Below are 18,477 nucleotides of genomic sequence, written 5' to 3' on the forward strand. Positions count from 1 at the left end.
ATTGATCACTAACTGAAAAAATGCCTTACAGCTGGATCTCTCGGAGGTGTTTCCTCAACGGAGGCTCCTTCCTCTCTGATGACTCTAGTGTGTGTCAAATTGATGCACAAAACCAGCCAGTACATGGAGATTCCTGATGAGAAGGTTGGCAGGTGTGAGAGGGAACCATCTAATTTGAGGAACAAACTTGTAGGTTAGCCAGGGGACATGCTACACCTGGGAGGGGAATAAAGGGGCACCATGTTGCTGGCTGCACGGTACACACAGGTTCTGTCTCAAGGACCAGGGAAAATAACAAAAATGTGGATATCAGCCCACAAAACTTCATTTCCAAGATGAGGCCAGACTGCTCCTGAGGTGTGTTTGTTAAGTTACGGATCAGAACGGAGTCTCTGGAATTCCATTAGGTCATTCTCTTGCCTCCCAAGGCTGCTAAGATGCTGGGCTGGATGCTAGGTGGGAAGTAGGCAATACTTAGAATGTCAGTGCTGCTAATGTGTGAACAAAACTGGCCTGATTCACTCTTTCCTAAGCCAAATATTGTTTGTCTAGCCTTCCTTGTCCCTTCTTAGTCGTCTAAGAAGTGTATCAACACACTTGAAAATACAACCAGCTTCTTTAAATAAAATGACCCTGTATTTAAGTTGGTTGGGTCTTATGAATGGAAATATGAAAGTGTGTCCCATAATAAATTAGGATGACAGTGTTTTATTTGATACTGGATAAACATCTGAGCATTGAGCAGGTCCCATTTCAGGTATTCAATATCATGCAGCAAAGACCTTAACTCCTCTAAGAAGAACAGTAATATGCATTTCTTGAATTGTGTCAACTATGAAAATGGGTTTCACCAAAACCACCAAAGAAAATGGGGGGAAATTTGACTCAATAGAATGATAGAAATGCTTCCTTTGAAATTTGGTTAGACTCACTCTCGTACTAATAGTTGGGGGCTGTGTAAAACATCACGCACAAGCAAAAGCTAGTCTTTTTGCTGCCATGGAATGAGTTTTCTTTAAAAGACTATGTAGTGGTGGTGGAGAGATGGCTCAGCACATAAGAGCACTGACTTCTGCTGCGGAAGATCTGGTTTCAGTTCCCAGTCCCCACATGTGGCTCACAACCATGTGTTAACTCCAGTTCCAAAGATTCCAATACCTACTCTGACCTCTGAGAACCCTGCTCATACATGGAGCACATACATACACTCAGGCACACACACATGCACTTAAACTGTTTTGTATAATATAATATAGTTAAGATTATATGGGGACAGTGATGTCGCTCTGATGGCTTGCCTACAATATGTGAAGCCATAGGTTCAAGTCCCAGCCACCCATAAACAAAGCACAAAACTCCACACTCAACAATTCCAGCACTCAGAAGGTAGAAGCAAGAGGCCAAGCGTTCAAAGATATCCTTGGCTACAGAGAGAGGCTAGCCTGACACATCTGGGGGGAAAAAAATCAAGACAATCCAATGTCTTCTGTCCCTTCTCAAATAGCATGGCTTGCCCTCCTCTCATATTGCTCAGAGAGCTATTATTATTTCCCCATGACCATTCACTTGAAGGAGAGGCAGGGAGCTGAGGCCACTGTACTCAGGGAATGGAGGTTCCAGGCGCTCATTTGGATGACTCTCTCCAGAACTCCTCTGAGGCTCACGGAGTCTAGAGCTTCCCATCCAGCTGTACCCTGGCCCCCGTGGGCTGTTTGGAATCCCCTGGCACTCCCTCCTGTTCTCTTTGGACTCTGGAAGGATGCCACTTTGGAATGAAAGAAAACAAAGCTCTCATGACTTCTTCCCAAGAGCCTGACTCACAAGAGCCAGATCACCCTGGGGTCTGTAGAAAACTCCAGGAAAACCACAGCTTCTTCCAGAGTTCTTTAAACATTGACTCTGGATTGGGGAGATTGTTCAGTCAGTGAAGAGCATGAGAGTCTGAGTTTGAACCCCTAGTACCTACATAAAAACCAGGCACAGTAGTGTGTGTGTGTGTGTGTGTGTGTGTGTGTGTGTGTGCGCGCGCGCGTGCGCGCGCGCACATGCACGAAATCCCAGCATGAAGAGCGAAGGATGAGACAGGAGGATTTTTGGAACTCACTGTATATATAAGCTAGCCAAATTCATGACCCCTTGCCTTTACATGCACACATGGACACACACACACACACACACACACACACACACACACACACCAGTCACCTCAGCTTCTGCTACCGTTCCCTGCCACCATGCACCACACCCTCAAACTGTGAGCCAAAGCAAACCCTTCCACCCTTCAATTGATTGTCAACTGTTTTCCCACAGCAATGAGAAAAGCAACTAATACAGGCCCCCAAACAACAGAGTCTAAGCCTGTCCCTTTGCCTGAGAGAAAAGAGAGAGACCGGGGTGCAGACAAGGCTATGCTCCGAAGGGCACAAGGGAGAGCACAGGTGATGCCAGGTGAGCTAAACAGGCGCAACCAGAACATGGTGGCTCAACCCACCTCACTGAAGACATGGGGGACACCATGAGGAGGTCCACGCTGTGAAACAACAGCCTGACACCACCACTCTGCACCGAGCAGCTCCAAAGCTGAGTAGTAAAGCATGCTGGGCAGTGGTGACTCACACTTTCCATCCCAGCCCTCAGAGGCAGGGGCAGTTGGATCTCTGTGAGTTCAAGGCCAGCCTGGTCTACAGAGTGAGTTCCAGGATAACCAGGGCTACACAGAGAAACCTTGCCTCAAACAAAACAAAACAAAAATACTCATTTATTCAAATAATACCCCACCCTTAGGTGGACAGAAATAGGTGAGGAAAGACTCATACTCATTGATGTAACCAGGACTCCCACAGCTGAAATATCTTTGCAGATGCCAGAAAGAGCTAGTTCTCTGGGCTTACAGTTCCCCTTGAATCCTGTGACGTCGTATTGTGAAAGGTGGATGCCAGTGGCCTGGAGCAGACACAGCCTCCAAGGGCTTACTCCTTGGCCTTTGCCTAGACAAGGACCCTACAGCCAGATGGAAATAAAGAGAAAAAAGGGTCTACCTAAGTACCTACCAGGGTCTTGTTGGCAATAGGGAGCGGCTCCTACCCTCTGCACACCTCCCTTTTGCGTCCACACTTGACATTAAGATTCTGAGTTTGGAGCTAGGGCTATGACTCAGTCAGTTAAAAACTCGTGTGCTGACATGAGGATCTGAGTTCAGATCCCCAGAAGCCATGGAAAATGCCTGCATCTGTAATCCTAGCCCTAGGAAGGCAGGCACAAACAGATGCCTGGTGCTTCCTGGCCAACCAGGTCTGCTGAATTGATGAGGTCCAGTACCATCAGGGCCCCTGTCTCAAAAAAGTAAGGTGAAGGCAGTTGAGGAAGAGACCCAGTATCAACCTCTGGCTTCTACATGCACGCACACATCTATGCATACCATGAGCACATGTATGAACACAAACATGCACATATTCAAAGACACACACATCCAGTGGGGGAAAGGGTCAGAATTCGTGGTTGGTATTACTTGATGGACTGTACTAACCTCAGGACTCAACAGCAAACTCAAGGCCATCAGCCAGTGGGATCAAAGGTCATTATCTACGAATGCTGTGAGCTCTGAGGAAAAGCCAGAATGGGTGGCTGTGTCTTCAGGGCACTGACTTCGTGTATGTGTACAGGGGCTAAAAGGAAGCAAATACAGACTCTGACACAGCCTACACACACAAAGTGACAGCACCCTGTGCCTGAGAGCAAGTTCTGAAGGGTGGGCCAGTGTCTTATAGCGTGATACTCCCGAGGTGTGTAGCTGGCAGACAGAGCAGAAATGTGGCTCTCTGGCCAGCTGTCCTCCTCTGCTCCTGTCCTAGGGAGCACTGGGGGGCTTCAGGCCTAGGTTGTATAGGGGACTTCGGGGGAATGGAGTGAGGACCGTGTGGAGTACCTAAGGCTTAGAAGTATCTCCTGAAACTTTCGGAGGGAAGCCTGCAGCCACTCCAAGGAAGCGGAAACCCCACCCAGAGCCGGCCCGGATGCTACAGCCAGCCACAGTTGTCATCTGAGTGCCTGGGAGTCCCAGCGAGCAAGAATTCTCTTGCCAGACTGAACGCAGGTCTGTCCACTCCCCTGGTCCCAGACATCCACCCTGGACTCTCCTGTGTTTCCAGGGTCCTCTGACGCTGCATGCTGTGTACCCATCACCTCCTAAGCTTCCCTTCTTCTCTGGGAGCACCAGGGCCCTTACACTTCATGGCTTTCCCCTGTGGGTAAGTGCCTCACTAAGAGAACTGGACTGTGTTCAGGGAAGGCTCAGGGACAGATGTGGTTGCAGTCCCCCTCCCACTCTGAGTCATGCATTTGTCCCCTCCCTGTCCTGCAGATCTCAGGTTGAATATCTGGCCCCCAGCCCAAGTCAGAGGGTCCTTGACATCACTTCATAGCTCACCTTCATCTTCAAACAAAATGTCAAGGACTTGATGAGTCTGATTTGTGTCTCTATGCTGTGGAGACACACTCCAATGGCTCTCATCTTTCTTGCTTAATGAATATGGAAATGAGCTTAGAGCATATTGAGTTGACCATAAAAGATGGCCTTTGGTCTACAGCCTAGGGGAAGTCTGGTGTTTTAGGGGTGGTAAGTCCCCAGCCTCTACACCAACACCCATAGGCATTGCCCATGAAGCCTATGACCTGAAAAGGGAGGCCTCAGGAGGCTAGTTTTGGGGAATAGGGAATGAACAGATACACAGGTTACTGCCCCTTCTTGGTAGAAGGCAGGCTGAAGAAAAGAGGACCCTAATAGCTTTTCTGGGAACCTAAGAATAGTCCCCAAAAGAAGTTACTCGATTTTTCTCAGTCTATGAATAAGACTCAAAAAGACCACCTGCCTGGTGACCAGATTATATGCCCAGATATAAAAGACTCACTGTGGGGGAGGGGCTGCCTAGAGTTCCTAAGTATCTACATGGCAGGAACTCACCATGTGCCAACCCCAGTGCCCAGCAGACATACCATTCTCACAGCACCTAGAAACAAATGTGTCCACTGGTGGGAGATAGTGAGATTCCCAGAAAGGGAGATGATGGGAGGAAGTGGGTAGGCAGTTGAACCAGAAAAGTGCCCAAGAGACGGGAAGGGCAAAGGAGGATTGCAGTGTAGAGGGCTAGGAAGGAAGGGCAGAACTCCAGGCAGGGTGCCTGGTTCTATTCCCTTAAGGCTTTATGAGGAGGGAGTTATGCATTAAAGAGGGGAAAGAGAAAAGCAGTGGGGAGAGGGGGAACAAATTCTGAGGAAGGAAACAAGGGAAAGAAAAAGAGAGGAGAGAATGAGAGGGAGAGGGGAAAAGGAAAAAGACAGAGAGAGGGAAGGGAGGGGAGGAGAGAAAAGGAGAAGAGAGGAAAGACAATAAGGGTCAAAAAATTCTTTCTGTAGCATAGCCATACCCATTACAGAGATGGGAACACTAAAGTTCCTGCTGAAGTCTGGCATGGTCAGTGCTCAGTCCAGAGCCAGAACCAGACCCCTGTACAACCTGAGTCAGACTATGTCAGGCCCTGTCTTGGTTCGTGAGATTTTATGAATGGATCTCTTTTTAGATTCCCCTGGGGGCTTGGTTGACTGCTGCCCTCTGGAGCGGGTTGAGGGATACGGCCTTGCCTCTCCCAGAGCCCATCCGCAGGTTGGTTGTTTGGGAGATGCCTGGGCTCAGAAGTTCCTGCCAGGGGGTCTGCCCCAGGAAGGATAAGCCTGGAATTGGATTTCCCAGTGTTGTTCCTGTCCCCCTTGGCCTGAGAACAGTAACATGTCTGAGCATGCTCAGTGAAGACACTTTGCGTTACCATTGGCCGCAGCAGCATCCAAGCCTCCTGCACCCTAGGAAGAAGCTAGAGAAGATGATGGCAGATCACTCAGGGCCACATATGGGACAGGCAAGGCTGCAGTGAGAGGAGGGACAAATCCCCACCTGCCCACCTGTGACCTGAGGCAGTTTTTGTGACTTTGATGACACGGAATGCATAAAACAGCTCTGACCTTCATGTGGAGTCTGAGCTGACATACGCACCAGCCCATGGGCATCAGGAAAAACCCAGAAAGGCAGAGAGCCTGCAGAGGGGACTCGGAAAGACTGACTCCAGGAACCATCAAGGTTCAGTGCAGGGACACTCTCAGCAGGGTTGCCTGTGACTTGTCACGGGATAAGATTGTCAGGGTGGAAGTGAGATGGTGTGTCTGCAGAGCCGAGGCTTCATCCGGGAATTATAAAATCCGTGTTTCTGAAGGCTCTGTCACAGATAGAGAGGAAACTTCTTCATCACAACTCTCTGGGCCCCAGCCACTGTGCCAAAGATCCCAGAGAAGAGGCTCACGCCTTCCCTCACGATGACCAAAAGTCCTTCCTGATGCATCCAGGGGACAGGACAGACTCTGCACTGGGCCTTGCAGATGTGACAATGAGCCCAGAATCAGCTCCAGGTGACACACGGTGAAGAGCCTGGTGTCCACAGCCCCCTGTGACAGGAACAAGCTCTTTCCTGCCTGACTCTGGGCCTTGTTGATGTCCCTTTAAGACAGCAGGAGGACAGGACATGCAGTATGCTAACTCAGGCAGAATCTGGGTGATTGAGCTTAAGTGTGTATGGGGGTGGGGAGTGTGCCAAGTTCACAGGACACAGGAGCCACAAGCAGTGCCGATGCTGTTTGAGGCAAAGACAATGGTTTAGGCAGGTGCTGAGGGAGAGAGGATTTAGAGGCAAGCACCAGAAGGGATCTTGGTTATTGCCTGTGCATTAAAAACGGGCCCTTCAGACAGGCAGGCAGCACAAGCCTATAACCTCAGGACTTGGTAGACTGAGGCAGGAAGAAAGATTTTTTTGCGTTACCCTGGGCTACATAGCAAGCCTGTCTCAAGTGGGAAAAAAAAGTAACAGTAACAAACAAAAAAGATGCAGAGATAAATGACTTCATTTCTTTGAAAAACCCAACACAATGAAAAGAAAAGGTATTTGGGAAGAGGGTGGAACCATGATGTGCAAAACGGAAAAAGGTTCGCATCAACATAGAACATTCTAGAGATCTATTGAACTGAACGGCGAAAGCCATTAACAGTTAAGCCTGCAGATCTGACGATTGTTCAGAGCAGCTCTGAAAAGTCTTCAGTGGGGGAAAAATAAGCACGAGAGCTGACAGGAGTGTTAATTAGCTTCGTCTGATCATTTCGTGGTGGGCGTATGCTTGTATCGCAACACCACTGTGGTACACTGTAAATATGAACACTGTTTGGCTCATGGTGGAGAAGACCGGCCTGCGTGTCAGCCTGGGATGCCTGGAGGGATGAGTGAGTGGATGTGTGGCAGCGACTAATGAAACAGGGCTCTGATGGCCAAGGACGCTGAACCAAGTGTATGAGGTGTAGGGTGGTCCACAAGGTGCAGGCAAGTTCCCATTGCAGCCCCCATGTAGAGCAACCCAAGTTGGGAGGAAAGAGTAGCAGGAAAGACTGGTCTTCTAAACCCTAGGGCCCTTGGGGGCTACAGGACAGAGCCAGCACCATAGACACTGAGAATCTCCGGGACTCCACTGGGGTTCTTTGGGACACTCCTCCAAAGTGAGAGAAAAATCTTAGCAATATCCTGTTAGTGAACCCCCAAAGTAGACAAGAATGTTCGCAGGTGTGTGCTAAACCTGGGTCCACCCAACCCAGCTTCCCCCTCTGTCCTTACTCACCCATCTGCAGAGACCCATCAGCTGTCCTTAGCACTCTCTTTAACGGCTGCCAAGCAGAGCACGGACCTGGCCAATACCTCCGTTTTCTAGCCACTTCCTCTTGGCCCGAACCATGGTTATTTTGTGGTGTGGGTCTAGTTTACTGAGGTAGGTCTGTTGATTTAGGTATGTGGATAGGAAATGGGGGTTGTACAAGGTGTCATTACTGATATCAGTGACAACAGATAACCTTGGCAGACGCCAGACAAAGGCAGAACATCATTAGATGTGCTGAGACAGCTGCTTTTGAACTGCAGCCAGCCAACTGGGAGCTCCCAAGCAAAGGGCAAGAATGTAACTAAAGAGCTCACTGGCAATCTAGAAGATTGTATCCTAGTTGCCAGTGCAGTAAGGGATTTAGTTGTCTTTTCAGCTGGAGGGGGGGAATAAAGTCCGTTTCATATGCCCCGCCCCTTGCCGATAAGGCTCCATCTCCCGTTCAGAATTCTGCTGTGCTCAGCTTTTAACTTGTCATCCCCAAGCCCTTTCTAAAGAAGTGTGAACAAGCTACGAGCCAAGCTTGCAGAAACACGAACCTACTTCTGAGCTGGCCTAGGCAAGAATTCTCAGCATTTCACAGGCCGGATGGCATCTACAGCCCAGGCTCCCTCTGTGTCATTTGCTCTTTCCTGGGCTTAGCAACCACTTTAGCAGCGTAGGTGTGACCCCTGACAGTGGTGTCTTCAAGGGCTCTCTAGTCCTCGCTATCTTCTGCTCCCCACCAGGGTCTTCTGTCATTTCTCTGCCATTCTCGATATCTGCCGGTTGTCAAGTGTTGGACCTCTCACCAGGGAACACAAGGGACCACCAAATGATCTGGACATCACCCTGCCTAACTTACCTGACTACCCCTTTTCTTACATTGCCCCTCACCCCAACACACCCAAGCCTCTAGGTAATGCTCCTCTGCTCCATAACCACACTGCCCAAGAGAAGCCAGACAGATTCAGGGGCCTTTAATATTGCTTTTAACTGTTGCAAAATAATTTCTTATAATTAATTATCCAGGTGCAATGATACAAGTCTGTAATTCAAGCACTTGGGAAAAACAGGTAAAGGGAATTGGTAGTTTCAAGGCCAACTTGAGGCTGCATTTAACTGTTTCAAACACCAAGGAAGAAAAGGGTGAAGGGGAAAAGCACTGACAATAAGCCACAAAGATAAGAAAGCAATCCCTTATAATTTCAGACCCCCACATATCAAATAGAGCCCACTTTCTAGAGCCGTTGGGTTAATCTTTAAGTATGCAAAGAGATGCTGGCCAGCCTTCCACCTGCCTCTTTTCACCCGAGGCTATAGACATCTTCATTCTGCCAGGTATACAGGTCTGTATCAGCCATAATCTAGCTATATGTCATTTTGCTTCCCTCTAGGATTATTGTTTTGAATATATTCCTTGAAGGGGAATCACTGTGTTAACAGACACTAAGTTATTTGAGTCCTTACACACTACAAGAGTTCCGTCTTTGGAGGAAGGAAAAAAATCTTCCCCAGTTCCCTCTATCTCTATCACTGTCTCTCAAAGTGTGACCCAGGTACCCATGAGGCCTTCCTGAAACACTTTTAGGAGATCCACAAGGTTAAAACCATGTTCATAATAGTACTAATAAATGATGTTGGCTTTTCTACTCTCTTTCTCTTATGAGTGGGAGTTTCCAAAGGCCAAATGACATGTGACATCACAACAGATAAAATGCATGTCCTTTTTTTTTTTTTTTTTTTTTTTGCTTTGGAATTTGTAGTTATTTTTCACTAAAAGCTGTCATTGGGAGCCTGGAGAAATGGCTGAGTGATTAAGAGCACTTGTTGCTCTTGACAAGGACCCAGGTTCAGTTCCCAGCACTCCATGATGGCTTACAAACATCTACAACTCTGGTTCTGGAGGATCTGAAACCTTTTCTGACTTCCTTTGGCACCAGACACACGGGTGGTCCACATGCATACATACATACATGCAAGCAAAAACCATTCATACACATAAAATAAAATAAACAAATCTTTTTATGATAGTAAAATCTATGTAAATATTCAAAGTATTCTGGTTTTGTTTCTAAAGTAGAAACACTGATAGTTTTTATGACTCTCCATAAGGAAAGGTGTTAGGCATCCTTGAGCCTTCCCCACAGTTTAATGGACCCAGAGATCACATAGTTTGAGGACCACTGGCTTGGAGGTCCTGTGACAGAATGTGTGAAGGAGGGTTCACCTGGATGCGTGTGAGTGGGGTTTTCCGAAAGTCATATGACAATGTGACATCAGGAGTCTCAGACAAGATGCACAGAGACTCTGCACTGTGCTATCTGGTCCGTGTGTGTGTGTGTGTGTGTGTGTGTGTGTGTGTGTGTGTGTGTGTGTTTCTCCCACCTTGCTCCCCTTTTCCTAGCTCCTCACTTGTTCTTCTCCCTTTCTTTCTTTCCCCCTCTCCCTTTGGTCTTTCAACCCTCATAACAAAAGCCACACAGATAACAAAACATTCCCTTCTTCCTTTGAACTGAATTGTTTTCTCACAACTAAACAGAAACGGGGTGGCATTTGAAATCATTTTCATGATTACTAACCCCATTCAAAGTAACTAATATGTGTATTTTTTAAAATACATCCCACACATAATCATAGAAGTGAAAACGAAAGATTTCTTTACCATATCAAGTTGGCAAAAATTTACCAAGTGGGTGCCTGCCAGCATTATGCTTTGTGGTTTCTAGAAGGAAATTTGGTAACATGTGCTGAGAGCCTTCGAAATAGCCTGTTACCTTGATATAGAGAAGAGAGCTTCCTCAGTACCAGTTAGAACTTAAGAGGTGATGGGGCTCCTGAGACCTGAGTCTAAGATAATGCCCCTCCTTTTCATCAGGACCACAGAAGTCTGTGTTAGAGGACAGACAGGGCTCCCAGACCTCAGGCAGGGGAACCTCCATTGAGACCCATGGATGAAAACAGAAGGCCACAGACCATAAGGTCCTGTATTGGGACCAGCTATGATGCCCAAAGCTGCATACTTGGTAACCATGTCTTTCCCAAACCTTTGGTAATAACATACAGATCCTTAAAGGTGCAGCCTAGAGAGGTGAGGTGGCTCAGCTTGTAAAGTCCTTGGGCAAGGATGAGGGTCTGAGTTCAGATCCCTAGGATCCTTGTCAAAGAAAAGGCTGCCTAATCACATACTCAGGACTCAGGTGACTCCACCAGAACCTTCTCCCCATTTAATTTGTAAAACACAGGTAAGGGCAGGGACAGGATAGAAGGAGGCCTGTCATTGAATGAGAAGAAAGGATGGGCGGGAGAAAAGTTTGAAGGAGGAGGAGACTGGAACGGAGAGACGGAGCGGAGCCGTGGTGGAGAGAACATGGAAGCTAACGTTAAGACTCCACTCTGTGTATTTTCAGGTTGTTATTACTGTTCTTTTTGTCCCATCTTTATTAAATTGGGTATTTCTTATTTACATTTCGATTGTTATTCCCTTTCCCGGTTTCCGGGCCAACATCCCCCCTCCCACTCCCCCTCCCCTTCTCGATGGGTGTTCCCCTCCCCATCTTTCCCCCATTACCGCCCTCCCCCCCAAGAATCATGTTCACTGAGGGGTCCAGCCTTGGCAGGACCCAGGGCTTCCCCTTCCACTGGTGATCTTACTAGGCTATTCATTGCTACCTATGAGGTTGGAGCCCGGGGTCAGTCCATGTATAGTCTTTGGGTAGTGGCTTAGTCCCTGGAAGCTCTGGTTGGTTGGCATTGTTGTTCTTATGGGGTCTCGAGCCCCTTCAAGTTCTTATTAATATTCTTAAGGGATGGATGTGTACTGGGCTTTGTATGTTTAGGTGGGCAATTATATCTTATCAATCGGATCAAAGGTTATTATGTTGTATGTTCTTTCATGTGCAGATTTAAGAGAGTGTGCTAGTCTGGGATACCACATAGTTGGGATGTGTGTTTGTGGCATGGCAACCTGCCTTGGGAACTAGATAGGTAGAGAGATTGCTGCCAGGCTCAGAGAGAGGCCCTCAGCAGTGTGATATGGGATGGAGCAGAGCGGGTGAGACGCTTTGCTGATTGAGACTTAAGATATCTAACAGATATCTTGGGGCACTGCGGTGTAGACCTAGTGGGGGATAAAAGACAGTGTTTTATTTTTTATAATTTTACAACAACAAGTATGCCCCAGCAGGATCTATATATTCCCAGCACTAGGGAGGTTAGAGACAGGAGGATTCCTGGACTTTGCTGGTCAGCACACTGAGTTAGTGAGCTCTGGGCTCACTACAAACAAACAAACAAGACAAAAAAAAAAAAAAAAGCAAAAAAGTGGTAAGCAATTGAGAAAGACGACCAACAACTTCTGGCTTCTACATGCAGGCACATGTGTGTGCATGCACGTTTTTAATGGTCCACAGAGAATTGTTGCATGACCCAGGGATGTTTACAGCCACCCCAAGCTTTCTGAGTGACCCCCTCCATGGCCCCCTTTGAGTAAAGCCCCCCTGCTTTTCCCGTGGTTCTTTTGTCCCTCCATGACCTCTCAGAGTCTCACCAAATCTACATACAGCCTACTGGCAGCTACAAACATCATGGGCATTTCTGAAGTTTGGGAGCCACAGAGAGACACAGCACTCACACGGCAGAAGCATGTGCTTTGGGCTATCAGCAGACATTTCCACTTCCAAAATGGCCGGTGGCCTCCATGACCCCTGCCCTTTTACCTCCCTCCGAGCAATGGACAGCCCCGAAGATGTGATGTGTCCCCGTCCCAGCTTGGTTCAACCTTTGAAATTGAAAATGCGGGGTTGGGGATTTAGGTCAGTGGTAGAGCGCTTGCCTAGGAAGCGCAAGGCCCTGGGTTCGGTCCCCAGCTCTGAAAAAAAGAACCCCCCCCCCCAAAAAAAAAGAAAAAAGAAAATGCAGTGATTTGTTAAAGCCAGCAGGAAAGCCAAGCGGTCAGACAGCTTGCTCTTCCCATCAGAAGAAGAGGACCTTGGGTTCAGCAGACTGTAATGACAGCACTGAGAGGCAGGGGTAGCTGTAAGCAGTGCCCAACAGGAGGCTGGTTAAAGACCTTGAGCTTGAGTCTGCAAACACTAGGAAGAAAGACTGGTTGTTCCCCCAGGGCTTCTGAAACTTCCTGCCCCAGGGGAATCCCAAGGAGAGTCATCAGACTTGGGGGCCCAAAGGCGTGATACACCCGCCTCGGCAGGCAAGTCATGTCAGCTGAGCTCATTCTGAGAACATCGGCTTCCAAAGCTGCCAACCCCCTGGCTTTTGATCAACAGAGCTTTGCCTCACATAAGCCAAGGTGCCCAAGAAGCCAAATCATAACCAGAAGACTGAGGAGCAAGTTCCATGACTCAAGGGTTTCACAGCCTCTGTTATGCAGCCCCAAGCCTGAAGTGGCCCAGAAACCCTCCTGAACAGTGCTTTAGATTGGCAGGTCAAAAAGTCCCTCCCTCTGGCATCAGGCAACCTGCAAGCATCTTTGGACCAGGTCCCATAGTCTTAAGCCTACCAGATTGTAGCCTACAGGGAGAGCACACTGCCCGTGACAGTCTCTCACAGATTTCTACAATGGCGTACTGGCTGGTCTTATGTCAACTGGACACAAGTTAAGAATCATCAGAGAGGAGGGAGCCTCAATTGAGGAAATGTCTCCACAAAATAGGACTGTAGGCAAACCTGTAAGGCATTCTGATTGATTGGGGGCAGGGGTCACCCATTGTGGATGGTGCTACCCTGGGATAGGTTCTTTAAGAAAGCACGCTAAGCAAGCTATGTGAGCAAGCCAGTAAGCAGCATCCCTCCATGGCCTCCGCATCAGCTGCTGCCTCCTCCAGGCTCCTTCCCTACCTGAGTTCCTGCCCTTCACTGCTTTTTGATGATGAACTGTTATGTGTAACCATGAGTGGAATAAACCCTTTCCTCCCCAACTTACCTTCAGTCACAGTGTTTCATCACAGCAATGGTAACCCTGACTATAACAAATGGCACCTAAGCCTTTGCTCCAACTCTGGAGTCACTTTATCATCGGAAGGATGGCACTCTCTGGATCTGCTTCCTGTTCTGTTGTGTTTGGCTTTCAGACCATAGTCCTAGTTCCCTCCTTTTCATGTAGTTGACAAAATCCTCAAAGGAGTTTCTGTGTCCTGACAACATCCCAATCCTATTAGTTCCTAGGTCAAAAATTCCTGGGCCCTGGAGTTTTAGCTGTAACCAACCCTGGCCCTTCCTTGCTGGCTCTGGGGCTCTTTCTGAGAAGCAAACTTTTTCAGAAGGCTGTAAATATCCTCTTAATGGGAGAGGGGCAGGTGGGGAGGGAGAGAGGGAGGGAGAGGGAGGGGAAATCACTTCTGTCATAGGACAGCAGCTGGTAACTGCTGTTTGGTGCCCTGTACCAAAACAAAACAAAACAAAAACAACCAAGAAAAGAGGACTGAGAGAACAAAGTACAATAGCCAGAACCAACCAAACGCTGAAGGCTACACCTGCACAAAGTAACAGCCTTTGCATTACGGGACTGTGGTGAGGAGTCAGTGAGTCAATATATAAAAGGCACGCAGAGCACTGTCTAGACCGTGAAGCCCTTGGCAAAGATTTGCTGCTGGGTTTCAATGTCAGCCTGCCACAGAGAAGTATTACCTGAAGAACAATCCTGATTCCTTCAGTTGATGTGCCCTAGTGGGGCACCCTCTGGTAGCTGTTCGGATTTCAAAAGGGCAAGGGAGAAGGCAGACCCTTTGCCTCTGTTCCTTGGCCTTCCCTCTTGACAACATACCTTCTCCTGAATCAGAACCAGAATTTCTAAGCTTCTGTCCTGGACCAAAGACCAGCAACTCTCCAGGAACCCTCTATGTGTTGAAACCAGATTGGGACTGCTGAGGTATACAGTCTCAAGGACCTAACAACTCCAGGGTCGTCAGCCTCTGAGGTGTGGGATAGTCGTTACTATTCAATATCAGTTGACCTAATGAACTATATATATATATATATTTCCTATTCATATTTATTCATACTTAATTTGTGAATATTTAATTTGTGAATATTTAAATATTCATATTACTTCATATATACATATACATTTATATTCATTCTATTAGTTCTGTTCCTCTGAGGAACCCTGACAAACGGATATACCTTGATAGGTTTTTTTAAAACATTTATATATTAATTATATATGAGTGCACTGTAGCTGTCTTCAGACACACCAGAAGAGGGTATCAGATCTCATTACAAGATGGTTGTGGGCCATCATGTGGTTGCTGGGATTTGAACTCAGGACCTCTGGAAGAGCAGTCAGTGCTCTTAACCGCTGAGACATCTCTCCAGCCTGACAGTTTTTTTTTTTTTTTGTTTTTTTGTTTTTGTTGTTGTTGCTTTGCTTTAAGCTTTAGTGCTTTTCAAGTTTCCCAAATACTTTATGTTGGAACTTCACAGAGTTGGAAAATATTGCATATATGGCATACCACTCAAACAAACAAACGAGAGCGCTACTTGATTCCTGCTTTCTTTTTTCCTGAACCTGGAATGCCCAGGGAAACCGTCTTACCCTTTACGAAATCTCCACCAAACGGTTTGAACTGGCAGGTGAGAAGAAGCATAGGGCTTTTCTTTCTTTTGGTCTCTTTTTTATTTTTTTTTAAGATAGAGTCGTATTGCATATCCCAAGCTGTCCTGGAACTCACGTACGTAGTCAGTCTAGCCTTGAGCCTGTGATCCCTCCTGCTTCAGCCTGCTACGTGCCATGTGCCCCTACGCCTGGTCAGAGGCCTCTTCCCGCCGCGGCTGCCATTAGAGATGGATTTGTCTTTACATTTCTCCTACCATCTGTATCCCTTTGTTATGTGACAGCCATTTCTCCTGTCATTAAGGGCTGATAACTTTCCTCATTTCTCCTTCCCATAACATGGCCATCTCTGAGTACTTTGAGTGTCAACGATGAATTTCCAGCACACCACTAGGTTTATGGAAAAGAACACAAACAGATCTATACTCTTAGTGATTTTGTTTCATTTTCAGAGATGGCTCAGTAGATAGGTCCTGACTTCCTGCTTTCTGTGGCTCCTTAATGTGACAACCACTCTGTAGCCTCATTATGAGTAGGTGCGACAGCTAATCAGATGTTCTTTGAAGGAAAAAAAAAAAAGGCTTTCACACAAACTCTTGGTTCTATATATATGTGAAATTCCCACAACCTAAACAGGGGCTCTTTCGTGATACACATTCTCTTCAGCCAGCGTCAATATTTGGGAATCCATTCATTGCTGGCTCAAGCAAAGCCAAGTGTGGTTCAAGTAGAGAGACCATTACCCACCGGCTGTGGTTGATCAGATGCCCATAAAGGAGTTTCCTCCTCTAGGAGGCATGGCCAGACAAGACTATCATGGCGTCTTTAAATTAGAGGTTTCCTGTTTCTCCAAAAGGAAGCCTGAGGGCAAAGCCAAGGTCAGCTCTTTTCCTAGAATTCATTTGAAAGTAAAGTTCACTTGCACGTTTTTAACTCTTTAAATTATTTTTCATGTGGGGCGCATATGTGCACGCATGTGTGTGTGTGTGTGTGTGTGTGTGTGTGTGTGTGTGTGTGTGTGTGTGCACAAAAGAGAAAGATGATATACATGCCATGAGCTGGGTACAGAGGTCAGAGAATAACCTGGGGAATCGCTTCCCCCCTGCCACCATGTGGGCTCTGGGGACAGCAAGTACACTTAGCCTCTGAGCCATCTCCCAACTTTGTTTTGTTTGTTTTTGGGTTTTTAGGTTTTTGTTTTGTTTTGTTTTGCTTTGCTTTGTCTTGTTTTTCAAGACAGGATCTCTCTATTAGGTAGCCCTGGCTGTCCTGGAACTGGCTATGTAGACCAGACTGACCTTGAACTCACAGATATCTGCCTGCCTATGGGGCTAAAGGCATTCACTATCACAGAGAAGATGAGAAACCAATGAGCGTTTATTTACTATTTTTTACCTGTGGCCCATGTGTGCATGTGTGTATATAATATATAACCACAGCACCATCACTCAGCATGGCCCAGGAATTTTCCATGGACATAACATCAGTGATTCTTCGTTTTTACACAGGGTCTGACTGTGTAGATCAAGCTGGCCTTGAACCCTTCCAAGACTTTGTCTCCCACGCTGTCTATTGAATATTGCCCCTAGCACTGGGTTAAGGAACTCCAAGTTCATCAGATCCTTTAGTGACTCCCAACTACCCTGAGTAGATACTGTCATTGTCAATTGAAGAGTGAAAAGACTGAAACACACAGAAAGGCAGCTTTCTCAAGGTCACTTAGATCCTCTTGACCTGAGAGACCATACTCCTGACCAGCCAGACCCCTAAACCACTACATGATCAATTTTCATACACATGACAGTGACCACAGCAATCTTGAGTGCTAACTAATGAATTCTTTGTCCTTCCCGCTGAGTTTTACCAACACACAACCTTTAAAACCCCAAGAGTGTGTAACAAGGCAGTGATTGAAGGCTGGGGATCAGTTTTACCTCTCCAGGTTTCCCCTACTGGTCTCATGATGAAGGTCTACAAGATGCTCATTCAAAGAGCAAAGGGGGATTGGGGAAATTCTTAGATGTGAGGTTCAGGAGGTGGCTCTTCCTGGAAGTTATCACCCTATTACCTATCACCATGACAGCCAAGATCTCAGGGTAACCAAGCTCGTGGGCTAGCAAGCTCAGCTGAGCCATGCCAGTGGGACGGCAAACTGGAGGGGAGAGGATCCAATTCACAGATGGTCCATTCGCCCCCAGCTCTACTCTTGAACTGGGTCTCCATGGGCTCTAAGGCAACCATCAAGGTCATGGTCTGAGCTCTGAGTATCAGATTGTTTACAAAGTCAGAACAAGACAGGGAAACACTCAGGAAGCCACTGCTGAGGATAAGATAGAAAATATTCTGGTTGGAAGATAAGGAGGGGTAGCCACCAGTTAGGGTGGTCTGACACAGAACAGGATGCCGGGAAGTCAAGACATTCCCATGGGAGGATGAGGCAGGAGGGTCATGAATTTGAGGCTAGCATTGCCTACACGTTGAGACTGCAACAACAAAAACAGGAAGAGGAAAAAGAAAACATAAATTCTAGGAGGAAAGTCAAAATTACAGACCTGACAATCAGCGAACGACTGTATAAAATTCCAGCCCCCTGAAATTTTCTAATATTACTCACTTTCTTACTCCATGTCTGTCTGTATCTGTATAACGTGTGTCAGACAAAAGCGGAAAAAATGTCTTTGAAACCCTGAGCTATATGCACAGGTAGATACTCCCCTCAAGAAACCATGCAGAATTCTAACTGACAAAAATGAAAAAAGAAAAACAGCAGAAAGCCATTGGCTTCTTCTGTCTTCAGAAGAAAGAAAAGAAATGAAGCCAACTGAAAACCCAAACATTTCCCCGGATTCCCTCAGAGAACTAAAGAGATCTGCCGATGGGAGACGGGAATATAAACACTTACAACTTACCAAGAGGGGAAGTCACGCCGGAGCCAAGAACTGGTGTGGCTCTCACCTGGAAAGTGGGCAGTCAGTGGAGGCCGAGTATGGGCTAGTTTAGTAAGAGCTAAGACCGGCTGGGATCCAAGCCTAGGGCCCTACACTTCTTAGCATTTACTCCAAAAGCCAGATCAGACTGGCTCTGAAGACAGGAGTGAATCCACAGGCTTCAGGCAAGGGGAGGGGGAAAGTAACCCTTTCTTTCACAATAAGTCCGGGAAAAGTAACCATTTTCAAAGTCCAGTACAG

General features: G+C 47.1%; 1 protein-coding gene and 1 long non-coding RNA gene across 3 annotated transcripts in view; both read right to left on the bottom strand.

Moving 5' to 3' along the window:
• The window catches only part of Gpr55 (G protein-coupled receptor 55), a 43,679-nt gene extending 32,471 nt beyond the window's left edge, over positions 1 to 11,208 (bottom strand). For both annotated transcript variants that reach the window (XM_063267633.1, XM_006245495.5), the window contains exon 1: positions 7,705 to 11,208. In XM_063267633.1, coding sequence (XP_063123703.1) covers positions 7,705 to 7,708 — 4 coding nt within the window. In that variant the 5' untranslated portion in view covers positions 7,709 to 11,208. The remainder of the gene's footprint in view (positions 1 to 7,704) is intronic.
• Positions 1 to 18,477, bottom strand: part of LOC134478855 (uncharacterized) — a 57,638-nt gene extending 39,161 nt beyond the window's left edge. Inside the window, exon 1 of the long non-coding RNA XR_005489261.2 lies at positions 18,199 to 18,477. This is a non-coding gene — a long non-coding RNA (uncharacterized LOC134478855). The remainder of the gene's footprint in view (positions 1 to 18,198) is intronic.

The sequence above is a fragment of the Rattus norvegicus genome, chromosome 9 (genome assembly GCF_036323735.1).
Source record: "Rattus norvegicus strain BN/NHsdMcwi chromosome 9, GRCr8, whole genome shotgun sequence".
In the NCBI taxonomy this organism is placed as follows: Eukaryota; Metazoa; Chordata; class Mammalia; order Rodentia; family Muridae; genus Rattus; species Rattus norvegicus.